The sequence below is a fragment of the Callospermophilus lateralis genome, chromosome 16, assembly GCF_048772815.1.
Source record: "Callospermophilus lateralis isolate mCalLat2 chromosome 16, mCalLat2.hap1, whole genome shotgun sequence".
Taxonomy (NCBI): Eukaryota; Metazoa; Chordata; class Mammalia; order Rodentia; family Sciuridae; genus Callospermophilus; species Callospermophilus lateralis.
The window spans coordinates 83,265,593-83,281,001 of NC_135320.1; the positions used below are offsets into that span (position 1 = coordinate 83,265,593).

Below are 15,409 nucleotides of genomic sequence, written 5' to 3' on the forward strand. Positions count from 1 at the left end.
GAGGACAGGCGCCTCATTTAATGAAGTGGTTTGGGGCTTGTGTTCATCCTTCGGTTTCTAATTGAAGTCACTGAAGCCCGGGATTAATAAAGAGAGATCTTTTATTAAGTGTTATAGGCCAGGCTTTGAGCTGGGTGCTTCAACCTGTCATTTCTAATTCTCAGGACAACCCTGTAAAGTAGATTTTAATTAACTCCAGTATGCCTGTGAGGAACCTGAGCATCAGAGAGGTTAAGTGGCTGCCCGAAGTCACACAGCTGGGAAATATAAAAGACGAATTCAAACCTGGGTTGCTGGCTCCAGGCCAGGCTCTGAGACCTCCTGGATCCTCCTAGCCCACCCCATGAGCAAACAGTCATATGAGTTCTGGCAGACACTTTGCAGGTGACTAAATCCTTAAAAAACAAAACAAAACAAAAACCCAAGGCTGGCTCAGTAGCATTCTACCCGTTTTAAAGAGAAGAGGTAAACTCTCTCCCAGGGTCCCAGGTATCTGGCAGCTGGCCTTTGACCCCTAATGTTAATTTCACACTCAGTCCTCTCTCTCTGCTCTGACCCAGGGTAGATTTCCGGCCCGGGGTGGGGAGGCCCCAGTGTCTTGGGTTCCAGGTGATGAAATTGGGGGTTGGGGCTGGGGTGCACCCAGCAGCGCTGCCTGGGCTGCCACCCTGCAGGGTCTGCGGGTGCTCTCAGCCTGGACAAGGGTGTGGACACCGGGCGGCCTGGGGCCGAGTCCTCTTGCTAGTTCAGTGAAGCCCGTGTGGGATGTTGGCGCAGGCGGTGAGGACAGTAGGTGTGCAGGCGCTCACCAACCTCATTTTTGTTATGAAATATTCCAAACTGTCAGAAAAAAGAGGATGGTATAAAGCCGTCCCCGACACCGTCCGCATGCGTGATAGGTGACAGGTGGGCATTGAGAACTGCCCAGACTGGACAGGACCAGAGCCACGCTCTCAGAGGCTCCACCCACCGTGAGGGTAAGGGGCGAGTCGGGCAGGAGTGTCATTGTGGGTCTGTGAGCGAGCATGTGCGTGTGCACTTGTGGGTTCCTGTGCGAAGCCTCTCGCAGGACCTTGGCCTTTGACCGTGGCCAGTAGCAGCTGGAAGCTGTTGAAATGGCGAAGGCTCCAGGGCTCACACTTCAGCCTTAACACACATGAAAGTGCTTTCATGTTCGCCTGGGACTTCTTTCCAAGAAATGAACCGTTACAGAGAGAATTAAGTGAAGCCCTCTTGCCACGCGGCTCCCTCCTTGGCTCCCTGCTCTCCTCCGAGGCCGGCGAGCAGTGCCAACAGCTGTGCTTTTGATCAGTTTTCCGCGGCTGGGTCCAGGCGCTGCCGGCTCAGCCAGGCTCACAGTCAGCCTGCCCCCAGGGAGAATGGCCCCGACCCAAGGGAGCGGCTGACACAGGCTCCTCCATTCTGACCTCGCGTCTGTGTGATGAGCAGGACACAAGATCCAGAGAGACGTAAACACGGGTGGGCCTGTGCCAGGGTGCAGGGGCCTGGGCCTCACACCCAGGACCTCACCCACGTTCCACTGACCATTGTCTGCCGGACCCTGAGTCCAGGAGCAAGGAAATGCTCTGCCTCGGGCTCACGCAGCACAGAGCAGCAGAGCCAGGTCAGGGAGGGCGGGGGCAGAGGGACGGATGCTCCCACCTGGAAGGGTGCCCCTGGCTGGCCCGCTGTCCTGGCCGTCCTGTGTAAAGCAGCCCCAGGCTGCAGGCTTCCGTGGGCCTCAGGACCTGCCCTGTTCCTTCAGAGCTCGCTCCCCGATGGAGATGCATTCCTCGCCATGCCACCTCTGTGCACCAGAAGGTGCGCCCTGGGGACAGGGGCATGGCCCACACGCCTGTGGCTACTCCCCGAGCCGGGCAGCAGTGGGCCCGAGGAGGAGGGTGCTGCTGGCAGGAATGAGCGTGTTCACTGCCCCAGAGACCCAGACGCCGAGAACTGAGCTCAGCCCCCGCAGCAGACCCCGTGAGGCACCCGCTGGCTGAGGGCAGCCCAGTTCAGCCAGGGACACACGGGTGACCTGCTGCGGGTGGATTGGTGTCTGTGGTCCTTCAGGTAACTCTGAAGGACCACAGAGTGGTCATTTTCAGATGAGGAAAGGGAGCACGGGGAGGTGCAGCCCCTCATTTAAGGCCCCAGGAAGAGGAGGCAGAGCTGGGACACAGACCCCAGTGTCTGGCTCCACACCCTGTCTCATGGCTTCCCAGAGGGAAAATTCTAGAACAAAGCTGGAGGGGCTGTGACTTGGGCCCTTCAGAGTATAACTGGGGAATCTCATGCCTTTTATTAATTTGTTTATCTTAAGCAATTTGAGGAAAGCCAAGGCCGGGCCAACAGCAAAACAGCCTTCTACCAGGCGCTGCAGAACTCCCTGGGCGGTGAGGACGCGGACGCCCGCGTGCTGGCTGCTGCCACCTGGTACTACTCCCTGGAGCACTCTGCCGACGACTACGCCTCCTTCTCCCGGGCACTGGAGAACGCCACCCGGTAGGCCAGGCCCAGGAGGCACCACCTGGATGCCCAGGCTGGGTGGCCCCAGCGGCTGCTCTGAGGTGGAGGGAACAGGGGGCATGGGGCCTCCTGGTTCCCTGTCCCTCCATCCAGTCTCTGGCATGGGGCAAGCAGCCCCAAGGGAGGGCAGTGCTGGGGAGGGAGGGCCCGCTGCCAGGGGACACTGACCAGTGCAGTAAGGAGAAACCCAGCTCTTCCTGGGCCACTCTGAGCCCTTGGAGAGCAAAGAGTGGCCAGGCCTGTCCCAGGAGCTCTGTGGGACGCCCAAGGTCCACGCTTCAGAGAACCCACTCCATGCCAGCCTCGCATGCCCGGCCAGGCCCTTACCCTGGTGCCCTCAGACCCCGACTCTGCTGGGAAGCGTCAGCTGGGGGGCATGAGACTCCCCTGCCACACTCGGCCTCCACCCAGGGGGCTGGGATCCCCTGGAGGGTCACTAGCTCAGAATAGAACTTTCTACCACCACTTGGATCTTGGGAGCGGAGAGGCTGCTTGTCCTCTAGTCGGGAGCTCTGCTTTAAATCCAGAGCCAACAGCTAGTCTGGGGGCTCAACCCTAGGCTGGACCATAAGAGCCCGCAGATGTCCAGTCCCTTCCCCAAGAGACTCTGCTCGAGTCAGGACTTCCCCAGCCTGAGTGGTAGGAGGAGTCAGGGCCAGAGCTCAGAAAACCCAAGTTCTTGCTTCCAAGTCCTATATCTGGCTTTAAGGAAGCGTGTGTCCTGGGGTGAGGGCTGAGGCCCAGGAAGGCAGTGTGGCCCAGGCAGCTTCGGGAGGAGACGGCTGCTGTCTGACCTCTGCTGAGGCCTGCCTTCTGCCCCAGCCACACTCAGGCAGTGGCCTCTCACAGTCCTGCTGCCTCCAGGCTGCTGGCATCATATGACATGTCTTGGAGACCTCCATCTTCTTCCATTCTTCTAAAACGCACGGCTACTCTGTGGCCTGCTCTGCGGTGTACTGACCGTGCCCTCACTACTGGAGGTTCGGCTTCCAGATCTTGAAGTGAGACTGGTGTCCAGGAGCTTTATCCTGGGGGCTTCTTGGCCTGGGGATGCACAGCAGGTGATGTCCGATCCCTGGCTCTCCCACCAGTGTGGCAGCCAAGCCACCAGAGAGTCCTGGGAGCTGGAGAGGGGGGTGGTCTGCAGGGCTGGCAGGGAGCTTGGGGGATGAGGCGTCCCGGTCCTGGCCTGGGAGAAGGTCTGGCCTGGCCCCGCCGTCCATGGAGCTCTGTGTCAGCAGACTCCCTTCTCTGTCCTTGCGCCAGAGACTACTTCATCCTCTGCCCCACGATCGACATGGCCAGGCTCTGGGCAAGGCGGGCTCGAGGGAACGTCTTCATGTACCACGCCCCTGAAAGCTACGGCCGTGGCAGGTAAGGGGGCCCGGGGTGCAGGCAGTGATCTGCAGGGAGGCTGGGAAGGAGGGCAGGACGGAGGCCCAGGTCTTGGCTCGGTGGGGTGGTGTGCAGCGTTCCAGAAACCTCTCTAAGCCTCTGTTCTTGTTTGTTTGTTTTGTTGTTGTTGTTGTTTTGTATTAAACATGGGATGGCAGTCATAGTCACTGCACTAAGAGAAAGCTTTGTGAAGGGGACGCGCTTTGGAACTGTGGCACTAGCTGTTCACTGGTGACCCAGCCTGGGGAGACCCAGCCTGGGGAGGAGCTTTGTGTGGACACTACTGCCATACGTCCACCTCATTCCTCTAGGAACTGAGCACTTAGCTGAAGGAAATGACCTCCAGAGCACACAGGGGCTTTATTCCAACCAAAGGAAAGGTTTCTTTCCCCCCAGTTTATGTATCATTTTCCCAGAATAGTCCAAGACCTCACGATGGATGTCCCAGGTGCAAAAAACAGTCATCAAAATAGGGAGAGAAATGAGAGGTCCAGGAGAAAGGGGCCCGAGGCCCAGGAGAGACAGTGGGGAGCTTCCCAGAAGCAGGGGACATTGAGCAAGGGGGAGGCTTGCTCCTCGCACCTCCAGAAGCTGAGCCAAGGACGCGCAGGCTCGGCGTGGCCAGGCATGGAGTTGGCCATGACCACAGAGTGAGGGAGCATGGCGAGGAGGGCCTGGGGACATGGAGGTCCCTGGCTCTGCGGGAGCACTGTGACACCTGTTCTACCCGAGTGCCTTCAGCCCATAGCCTCTTGCCCACATGGAAAAATCACGGGACCCTTCCTGGCAGGAGGACAGTGGCCTCCACATCATGCCAGGTCCAATGAGCCACTTCCCACGGGGGGTGCTTCCTGACACTGTGCTTCTCTGAGCAGCGCTACCCCGTGTCAGCCTCTGGGAGCACCCCAGGGACACTGTCTGGGAACAGGTGTCCAAAAGATGCAGGAGCCGTGCTGCCTGGTTCTAAGTAAGAGCAGAGGCAAGGCTGCCACCTGGGGTCAGGGACCGCAGCCATCACACCTGGGCAACAGGAGCTGGGATGGGGGCGCCAGCTCCAGAGGGGCAGACCAGTCCACACTCACCAGCTGTGCCATCTCAGCCAGCGCCTCTGTCTCTGATCTGTTCTCTCTCCTTGTGAATGAAGCTGATAATGTGCCCCTCAGAGTCGGCACTAACCATCTCGGGGAAATGATTCTCTAGCTCACAGGTCTGTACCCGGTACTGCTTTGCAAGGACAGAGGGCAGCCTCATAAACATGACAATGAGCCATGTCCCCGTGGTAGGCTGAATAATGGCCTGATCCCTGCAGCCTGCAATAGCCCACAGCCGTCCCCGTGTTCCCAGCAGAGCTTCTGGGCTTCAGTTCCACAGGCGGTTGGCATGTCACGGCTCTGTGATACCCAGGACAAAATGTCACCCTTCTGATGTTCTGTCAGCAGGTCAGCAGAAGCCCCAGCCTGGGTCCTGACACCTCCCTCATCCTTCCTCCGTCTTGTCCCATGGGCATTGCATAGTCTCACACCTTCTCTAGAAGAAGGGTGAGCCCAGTACAGCAAGACGCTTAGCAGGCAGGACCCGCTGCTGGGATTCCTACGCAGTACGTTGTCACCATGGCTCTATGCCGAGTCGTGGTTACCAGTCTCTTTCTGTGCATAATTCATAAATTAAACCTTATCATCAATACGTATAGGAAAAACCATAGTATATGCAGGGCTCGGTGCCACCTGCCTGCCTGAGGTTTGAGGCATCCTCTTGGGTCTTGGAACTTGTCTCTGAGGATAAGGGGGCTGCCGGGCAGGAAACGAGGGTCCCAGCAGGTGTGGTTAAAACCCTGATGTGAGGAAGCCATGCTGGGCCACTGGGTGGGCTGGCCCTGCACACAGTCACTAGGACCTGGTGAGAGAGGCAGAGGGAGCCTCACTGGACTAGAGGAGGAGAGGCCACGAGCCACAGAAGCAGCAAGCCGAAGAGTGCAGGCAGCCCCCAGAGCTGGGAGGGAAGGCATGGGCCCTCCCTGAAGCATTGGTCCATTCCCCCACCTTGACGGAGGAAGCTGATAGTGGACTTCGGGCCCCAGGTCTCTGAGAGGATGCTTGCTGTGGCTTTCAGCCTAGGTGTATGGTCATTTGCCACAGCATCCAGGGGGCCCCTCACAGTGCTCAGGCTGTCTGGCCTCTCCAGGCACCATGGTTGCATGGTTCCCTGAATAGAAGGCTCGGACTTTACAGCACAACACAAGATGCCCAGCGTCTTGTGCGCTGGCAGGGTTGATGTGACTGTCCGCGTTTTACAGAGGGACAGTAACTATGGCCCTTTAGGCTGCCATGATGACACACCTTGGGCTGGACGGTTTAGGAGCCACAGGGTTTATTGCCCAGTTCCTGCAGGCTGCAAGTCCAAGCTCAGGAGCTGGCGGAAGCAGTGGCATCTGGCGAGGGCTCCTCCAGCCTCATGAACGCCTCTCATCACGTCTTCACATGCTGGAAGGACAGCCAGGCTCCTGGGGCCTCTTATAAAGACGCCATTCCCATCTACAGGACCTCCTCCCTGTGGACTGGTCACCTCCCAAGGCTCTACTGCTTAACCCCAACTCAGCAGGGTTGGTCTTGGGGGGACACAAGCATTCAAGCCATGGCAGAGGCCCTGAAGTCCAGGGGAGTCACCATTGTCCCCGAGGACCACAGCTGGTTGGATAGAGCAGCATGCTGCCGTCACTTCTCTGAGCCTGGGGACCCTTCCCACTATCACACATGGTCCCCGCTGAGAGTCCTCATAACCCCAGCCTGACCCAACTCCTAGGTCCCAACAACCGCTCCAGTCATGGGAAGGGAGCTGCATGGCAGCCACGGCTCTGGGGAGAGGCGCGCAGAGGAGGGACAGGGAGGTCAGCTACATGCTGGGGTTGAGAGGAAGGAGCCCTGGTATTCCACGGGCAGCAGCCACCCACATCTGGAGGCCGCTCACTTGGGGACACTGGCTCCTGGAGTGAGCCTCAGCAGTCCCAGGCCAGGGCACATCCCACTGGCCGGCTGCACTTCATTCCCATGGGTGTGTCTGCCTCACGCTTAGGGCCCAGGGCACAGCTGAGGGGAAGCCCTGCTGCAGCCAGCTCGGCTCCTCAGAGGCCTCCACCTCTGGGGCCCTGGCCCCAAACTTGGCAAAGAACAAGGAACACATCGGCACGTGACAGCAGAAATCAAACAAGACAAAAGGGAGCCCTCAGGTTCCAGCCGGAATGGTGGTGCCCGGCCCCCCTGGAGCAGGTTCCCAGGCAGAGCCATGGGGGCCCAGAAACCAGGGCCCAGAACAACCCAGATGCATGTCTCAGGCAGGCGCTGGAGGCCAGAGGTCAGAGACCAAGGTAGGCAGGGCACAGTGCCGCAGGGCTCCGCAGGTGCTCCCAGGCCCCTCTCTGGCTGCCGTGGCCCCCAGCCTCATAGATGGCGGCCTTCTTCCTGCGCATCCTCACCATGTCTTCCTTTGGGTGCGTCTGTCTCTGGGTCCAAATTTCCCCTTTCACAGGGACATCAGTGGCTGGATCAGGGCCCAGCAGAGTGACCTCATCCGACTCAGTTACCTCTATGGAGAAAGACCCTCGCTCTAGGTTCTGGGTCTTAGGGCTCCAACGTGTCCTTTGGAGAGGACAGGGACAGGGTTCCTAACAACACCTGCTCCTCTCTAGGATAACAGCTGGGGCAGGGGCTCGAGGGCGAGGGCCTGGGTGGTGTGGCTGGGCTGGGGACTGGGGCTCTGGGAGGAGAGTCCTAGACAGGATAAACCGTGCCTGTCTCCCGCGGCTGGTCTGGGCTTCTCTGCTGCTGGGTGGCCTCTCCTGCCCTTCCAGGGTTGGGGCTGCCCGGTCCCCGCACCATCCCCACAGCTGCCTCACGAGTGGGCTCGGCTCTCTGCTTCTCAGAGCCCTGACCTCCGGGCACAGATGGGGACTGGTGGGTGCTACACAGGACAGACGCTGGCCCAGCCACCTCACTGGCAGGTGGGAACGGGTCCTCCACACTCTAGGCTTTAGACTCCTTGGTGGGAGATGAGGTCCTGAGACTGTCTTTGTTGGAGCAGGGACCCCACAAGGACCCTGGAGGTGGAGATCAGGGTGGGCTCAGCACCTCCCGGCCCCTCCCTCGTCTTGCAGACCCAGCTTCAGTGACCATCCCAGGCCACTGGGCTCGGTCGCCTCAAGGGCACCTGTGGCTCACGTTCTGCCACAGGGGACACTCTCAGGGCCACTGCGTCATCTGAGATGTTAACACACGTGTTAAGAAAACTGGTGTCCTCGAAAGGCAGGGACTCTGGGTGAGGAACGTGCCCTTGACCCTTATCAGCAAGTCACACAGCCCTTGGTGACTCAGTTTTTTATCCGAACAATGGGCACAATGATAGGACCTGCCCCAGAGGGATCATGACCAGCACTCTGAGAACAGAACAGGACCTGGCACACCATGGGGACTAGGAGCCCCTGCCATCCCCGCGGTCAGAACGTGTCCCCAGTGACTCCTGTGCAAAGCTTCCCTCCCGCCACATTGCAGCATGGGCTTCTCTGCTGCCCCTGGGATGGGCACAGGAAGGCGCTATCTGTGAGCAGGTGGCAGCAAGGGCTGAGTGCTGGCCAGTTTGCCCTTCTCCAAGGCCTCTCTCCGTCCCTCTCCTTCCCTCTATTCCCCTCTCTTTCCCTCCTCCCCTCTCTCTCTCTCTGTCTCTCTCTCTCCCCCCTCCCTCTCCCTTTCTCTCTCCCTCTCCCTCTCTCTGTCCGACTCTTTCCCTCTCCTTCCCTCCTCTCCACCCTCTTTCTCTCTCTCTCTCCCTCTCCCCCTCTCCCTCTCCCCCCTCCCTCTCCCCTTCCCCCTCCCTCTCCCCTCTCTCCCCTTCCCCCTCCCTTTCTCTCTCCCTCTCACCCTCCCCCTCCCTCTCCCTCTCCCTCTCCCCCCCTTCCTCTCTCTCCCTCTCCCCCTCCCTCTCCCTCTCCCCCTCCCTCTCCCCTCCCCTGCCCTGGAGCTGTCACACCTCTCAATTTATTTCTGGCTCAAATCTACACACTTAAAATATCTGAGTGTGCTGCACGGGGCCATCTGTCTCGATCCTCCGTGTCTGCTGCATACATTAGCTTTCCTGGCAACGGCTGGCAGACACACAGTGGGTCCTTGCTTTCTTACAGACTGTCCCTAATGGCTGCAGCATAACTGCAGGTCTCTAATTGCCCCGGATCAGGGGTGAGATTTTCATCCCTGAAACGGGGCCAGCCGGAAAGACTAGGCATGAGGCTGGGGCGGGGGCAAAGATCCTGAACCCACAGCGTGAAGGGAACATCCAAGTTTCAGACTCAGATGATCACAGTATGCAAGTGTTTCAACTCACTCCTTGCTTCTAAAGATGAACAGAAGCCCAGGGAGGTGATGGGGTTAGCCCAGTCCCAGAGCTAGTAAGTGGCCCCTGGACTCATTTCCTGTCACCTGTGTTCTCTTCCATATTTTCAGTGGCACCCATTTCAACCAGAGCCCTGCTGAGGGCCTGCCGTGGCCCAGTCCACTTAATAACTGTGTGACCTGGGGCCAGTCACCTAGCCTCTCTGAGCCTCCTCAGTTATACCTTGTTGGAGTAATAACACCTATTCCATAGAACTGCTGGGAAGGTCCAGGGGACGGACCTGGACAATGCTCAGCCCAAGGCTTTATGTGTGCAGTAGAAATACGCATGCATTGGGCTGGGATGGTAGCTCATTGGTGGAGCGCTTGCCTCGCATGTGTGTGAGGCACTGGGTTCGATTCTCAGCACCACATAAAAATAAACAAATGTTCATAAACTCTCTCTCTCTCTCTCTATATATATATATATATAAAAGAAATGTGTGTGCATGTCTGGCAGCCCCTGGTTACCAAAGCTATTGACCTGAGGGTTGAATTAACTAGGGTTTGGACCTGATCCTGTCTGAACCGTTATTGCTCTTTGCATCTGAGCAAGTTCCCCTACCTCACGAGTCGGGCGTCGGTGCCTCTTCTTCACAGCCTGGGTCCTGGGGGTGTTGCTGTTAGACCTGGCACCTCGTAGACATTTGACGTTTGGCAGCTAAGGTTATTTTCCTTTTAGGAAAAACTACCACTGATAGGAAAATGAGTAAGTAAGAAAGACTAAAGCAGCAGCAATGTTCCTCCTTTGTACCTTGTCCCAACTTTGGAAAACAAAGCTGTAAATCCTCAACTTGAGGTGTTTTGTGCAGCTCCGCATGTGCGTCCTGGAGACTTTGGTGGATTCCAGGGGCCTTGACTCTTCCAGATCCACATATCATCTTTTCAGATGACAGTTTGATGGGCCTTCTGTAATTAACAAGCCAAGGAAAATATTGGGGGACTGAATTCTTGAGTTGGGTCCACAGGCCTGGCTCCATCCTGGGTGATTGACAAGCTTACTTCTCAGAACAGGCGAAACAATCATTTTCCAAAACTGACCACTCCGGCCTGGTGGTGTATTAGGCTTGCTTTGAGCTTCCTCTTCAATCTTTTTTTTTTTCTTTTTTTTTTTGGTACCTGGGATTGAACTCAGGGACACTCGACCACTGAGCCACATCTCCAGCCCTATTCTGTATTTTATTTAGAGACAGGGTCTCACTGAGTCACTTAGTGCTTTGCTGTTGCTGAGGCTGGCTTTGAACTTGTGATCCTCCTTTCTCAGCCTCCCCAGCTGCTGGGATAACAGGCATGCGCCACTGCACCTGGCTCCTTTTCAATCTTGATTCAACCAGTACCTGCTGATGCCTTTTCTGCCACAAACTCTCCTCCAAATCCTGGCACTAGATCAGCCACACAGTGAGGGCTGCCAGCCAGAGACTGTACCGTGGAGTAGGGCTGATGGGCAGGTGGGAATAGGGTGCAAAGATGTCCAGCTCACATGGATCAGCAGACTAAGTTCAGATAACAACACTGGGAAGGAGTCTCACTAGGGTGCTCCAGTCAGCAGAACCTTCTGAAAGGTGGTGTTTGAACTGGGAACTGGGATGTGAAAAGGTTTGGTCCTAGCATAGAAATGAACAGTGAGTCATCCTAAAAGAAGGATCGTCAAATACCAACACCCTGAGTGGGAAATGGCCCAGTATGTTTATGGGTAAAGAAGACCAGGAGAGTGTGGGAGATATGGGGAAGACAGGGTCTTGTGGTTCAATGGGAGTTTGTAGATCCTAGCAGGCAGAGTTAGTATTCTATATGAATATGATGTGAAATAATTGAAAAAAATTAAAAGGATGTTAGAGATGTGAATAGGACTATGTAATTTAAAGTAAACCCAGGAGTTCATTTTTAAAGGATTGCATAACAAATCCTTTTGCAAAACAGCCATTTGTGAAGTATGTAATTACTTCCTGATTGATTCATAGGCAGCATCTAAACTCATTAGATTGGCCCTTTTGTGGTCCTTTGTTCCCAAGTGACTTAGCAATTCCTCAACTTCTAGAAACATGGAGAAGAAGCCCGGGAGCAGGATTCTCACCCCCATCCCCTAGTTTCCTTGGGAGGATGGTCTTGGAGACGTGGGCCTGATACAAGGAGGGAGCGTGGTCAGTGGAGTTCCTCTTGCCAACCGAGCAACCTGGACAGAAGTCCCTGCACCCGCAGGCGCTGTGCCACCCCGTCGGAGGACTGGCGGGCCCTGGGTCCCTCCCAGCACAAGTGCCTCTCTCCCTCCATCCTCAACAGAACAGTCAAGAACGTCTGTCATGCAAAACCTCATGTTCCTTCTGTCAAGAAAGATTTCTCTCAGCTGGACATGAGCCCGGGCTCAGCCCTCCTTCCGGCGGAGGCCACTTCCCGTGCTCTTTTCTGGGGACACCACCTCGGTCATCTGCTTCCTGATGAGCCCAAACATGGTGTGAGTTATGGCTCCTGATGTGGAAAGTGGAACTCAGTCAGGAATTTGCGCAACAGAGAAGCTCTGAAATGCAGGTGGCATCTGAGATGCTAGGAGTAAGGCTCAGTCCCCTCCCTGTCCCCAGTAGCACCAGCAAAGCAGAGGACAAGAACAATGTGAGGTCAGGGGAATTGTGTAAAAAGAACCAGGGCTCTGTCTCCTGGACAATGGTGGCCACTACTTTTTCTCTGCTTGGCTTTTCTCCCACGTTACTCCAGTAATTATTGTAAAAGACACATGACTTCCAATCACTGGCTGAGAGACCACCAGTGTCACCAGCCCCTTTAGGATGTGATCTCCAATTCTTCTGGCCTTTCACAACCTGGAGCCTTCAGGAGCTCAGCAAGCCTGTCACTTAGTGGCCCCACACTTTGAATTTTCCATATCAGGAGAAATTCTGATTTCACTTCTCTGTGTAACATAGTCATCTGCAGAATTCCCAGACCAGAGTGCTGGGAATTCATCACCTGGCCATCCTCACGCTCCACCCATCCTCCACGCAAAGCATGGAGCCACCCAGTGATGCCAACTGCACCGACACCGCCCGACATTCTGTGCTCACTTCTTCCACCTGCTGACACCACTCCTCACCAAGGAGCATGCGCATAGCCCCTCTAAATGTGCAAAGCTCCTGTCTACTTCCTTGCCTGAAAAGAGTGGTATCTTTTCTCTCTCCTCTTACGGTGTTTTGTAAGTGGTTCTGTCACCTGATAGGCCTTGTCTTTCATGCATGATGCATTTATGTTTGAAACCCTTGGCTCACCTGCATTTCCTGTTCACCCCCTGAGTTCCTTGAGGTAGGGGCCATCCTGCTCACCTTCCCAAGCCCAGCATTCATCAGCAGGACACAGTGCACGTTTGACCACTGTGGGCAGGGAGGGTTTCAACCCTGACATCCACATCTCACCTGCCAAAGTCCTCAGTGAACAGTACACATGCCCTGGAACTAGAGCAAAACACACACACACACACACACACAAACATGCCCAGGGCTGTGTGGCTGGTCAGTTCTTCCCACACTCTGGCTAAATGTAACTTCACCAGCATTAACTCCCACTTGGGTGGCAATTTCCAGTTTTAGAGGGATTTCCTTCCACCCCGAGCATCGAGGGATACCCCGTGGGAGGCTGAGCAGGGATGGTCCGACCCACTTCTGGTAGGAAAACCAGGGTGCAGAGAGCCCGTGGTGGAAGTGGGGTTTGAGCTGATCTTGTCAGCTGGGTAGGGAGCTCTCTGGCCCACATCTGCTGCTCTGTGACAATGAGAAGAAGCAGCTGGGGCCTTCACATAGCATAGGTAGTTGTCAGAGCAGGGAACTTCTTGACTCCTTCATTTTAACTGCAGTAAACAGCATCTGGAAGCTAAATATCACCAGGCTGACCACATGCCTGTCCAGCCGCCCCTGGCCCGGGCATATGCTTCAGCGGCAACTGAGCAGAGTGTGTAGAAGCCAAGCCCAGAGCACAAGCTGCCCACCCTCGGCTCAGGAGCTTCCCCCTTACCTCGCCAGGCACCTGCTGTGTCTCCTCTGCAGACACTGACTCCAGACCCCTCTTCCTCCTCCAGGGGGCCTTGGGACTCTCACAGGTTGGCCTCTGATCCTGTGTTCCCTCCTCCACGCCTCCCACTTGGAGGCCCTCCTCCAGACGTCTGCCTTCAACAGCTTCAAAGGGTCCCAGGATCCTCGTGGAGGCCAGCCCAGCTAAGGAAGAAGCCCAAGTCCTCACCCCCAGCGGGCTCACACATCAGACTGCCTGGGGGCTGGGGGGCCAGGTCTTCCCCAGAAGCACTGCTCCCCAACCCTTTGAGGTCACAGGCAATGTGGGTCTGAGCCAGCTAGCGCCAGTGCCCAAGGCCCAGCTGGGATCATCTCTGTCCCACTCTGGTTCAATGAAGTCACTTTAGGGGTTTGAAACTGACCATGGCTGCCGTATTTACACCATGGAAATCGGAAAATGCTAGTGCTGCAGTAGCCAGCTGCTGACCCCTCCCCAGCACACCATAGGCACAGACTTTCTCGAGAACGTGACAGCGGTCAGGAGCCTCTCTGAAAGAAGGTGCACATGCTCAGCTTCCTGAGGACTGGGGGGAGCCTCAGGCATGGCATCACGTCTACAGCCCTGTGGTGGACCCCGGAAGTGGCCCTCACTGTTGACCTTCCAGTCCTGTCTTGGGAAGGGACAGGGAACGGGTCTGTGAGCCAGAAATCGCCGACGGTTGGAAAGGCCTCGGGTGAGCCTGGTGGCCTCACCACTTCTCAGATGCGGCCCAGGGATTGCAGGCCACTGTTCTTCCTGCCTTGGTCCCCTCTCTAGAGTCCCCTTTCCAGACTGCCTTTGTTGTTCAGGACTGTGCAGATATTAAGGGACCATGCTGGGGGTAAAGGAGGCCGGGCTCCGGTCTCAGGGCTATGCCTGCTCACCAGGCCACTTGGCACGCAGCGTTCTTTGGAAGAAACAGTAGAGCAGGCTGCTGTGGCAGGCAGAATACTGTCCTCAAGATGTCCACGTCCTGAGCCCTGGTACCTTGTCAAGTTGACGTGTTGCCTCACAGGGCGAAGGGACTCTGCAGGTCTGGCAAAGGGTCAGGCCTTGAGAGGACAGATTATTATCCCTGTAGGCCCCGTCTAGTGCCTGAGTCCTTGAAGGGAGCAGTGGGGGGCAGAGGAGGTGTGGGAGAGAGGGGCCTACGGCGTGAGGACGACGGAGGAGGCCGGGCCCCTAGTGCTGTGAACGGGCTTCGCCATGGGGACCTTCACCTTCCCCCCCAAGCCATCCAAACCTGCTGTAAACCTAAGGAGCAGCAAAAATCCCCCCACCACCCCCCAGGAGGAGTGCGGCCTCTGGCCTCTGTTCTAGAAGGGCCTCTGTGGGAGCTGCCGCTCTGCCCTCCTCCCTGTGAGCCGAGTACAGCCAGGAAGAGGGGAGAGGAGGGTTGGTCCAGGCTGATCTACAGGGGCCTCCCTTGGGCAGACTAACAGCGTGGAGCTGGACAAGTAGGTTCCGGGTTGAACCCTGGCTCTCCACGTCACGTCACTTTATCTTTCGGAGCCCTGGGCTGTCGCCTGGAAAGAGTGTGGGTGCAACGTGGAGCTCTCCAGCTGCTGTGGAGGTTGGCAGGCTTGAGGGTCAGGGGCCCAGCATGGAGCCTGGCCATCCTGAGCGCTCAGGAGATGGTGGCTCTCAGCAGACACGGAGAATGCCGAATCCCAGAGGCCGGGCAGTGGGAATGGGAGGGGACGGTCAAGGCAAGAAACTTCCAGTAGACAGGAGAGGAGAGAGAAGTCTGATTGTTGAGGTTTCTTTTTTCTATTTTTAATTTTTGAGATCCATTGTGTAGTGTGCTAAAGATAGCTAATAATTTCAAAATATCACTGAGTCAATTTCCATTGCTCTTATCACAACAAGTTCAAAAAGTTCAATACTTGATGTCTTAGCCAACCATTCACATTGGGCTCAAGGACCCCAGCAGGGCTGGGGTGTGGCTCCGTGTGTGAGTCCCTGGGCCCACCCCAGCACCGCTCACCAAGCCACAGCGCCACTCCTATCTGCAGGTATGTCAATATATAATAAAGTAAATT

General features: G+C 56.5%; 1 protein-coding gene across 1 annotated transcript in view; it reads left to right on the forward strand.

The window, feature by feature from the left end:
- Tg (thyroglobulin) overlaps positions 1-15,409 on the forward strand; it is a 211,779-nt gene that overhangs the window by 191,521 nt on the left and 4,849 nt on the right. The window contains exons 44-45 of the mRNA XM_076835902.2: positions 2,324-2,505; positions 3,796-3,903. Of these exons, the coding sequence (XP_076692017.2) occupies positions 2,324-2,505; positions 3,796-3,903 (290 nt within the window). The remainder of the gene's footprint in view (positions 1-2,323; positions 2,506-3,795; positions 3,904-15,409) is intronic.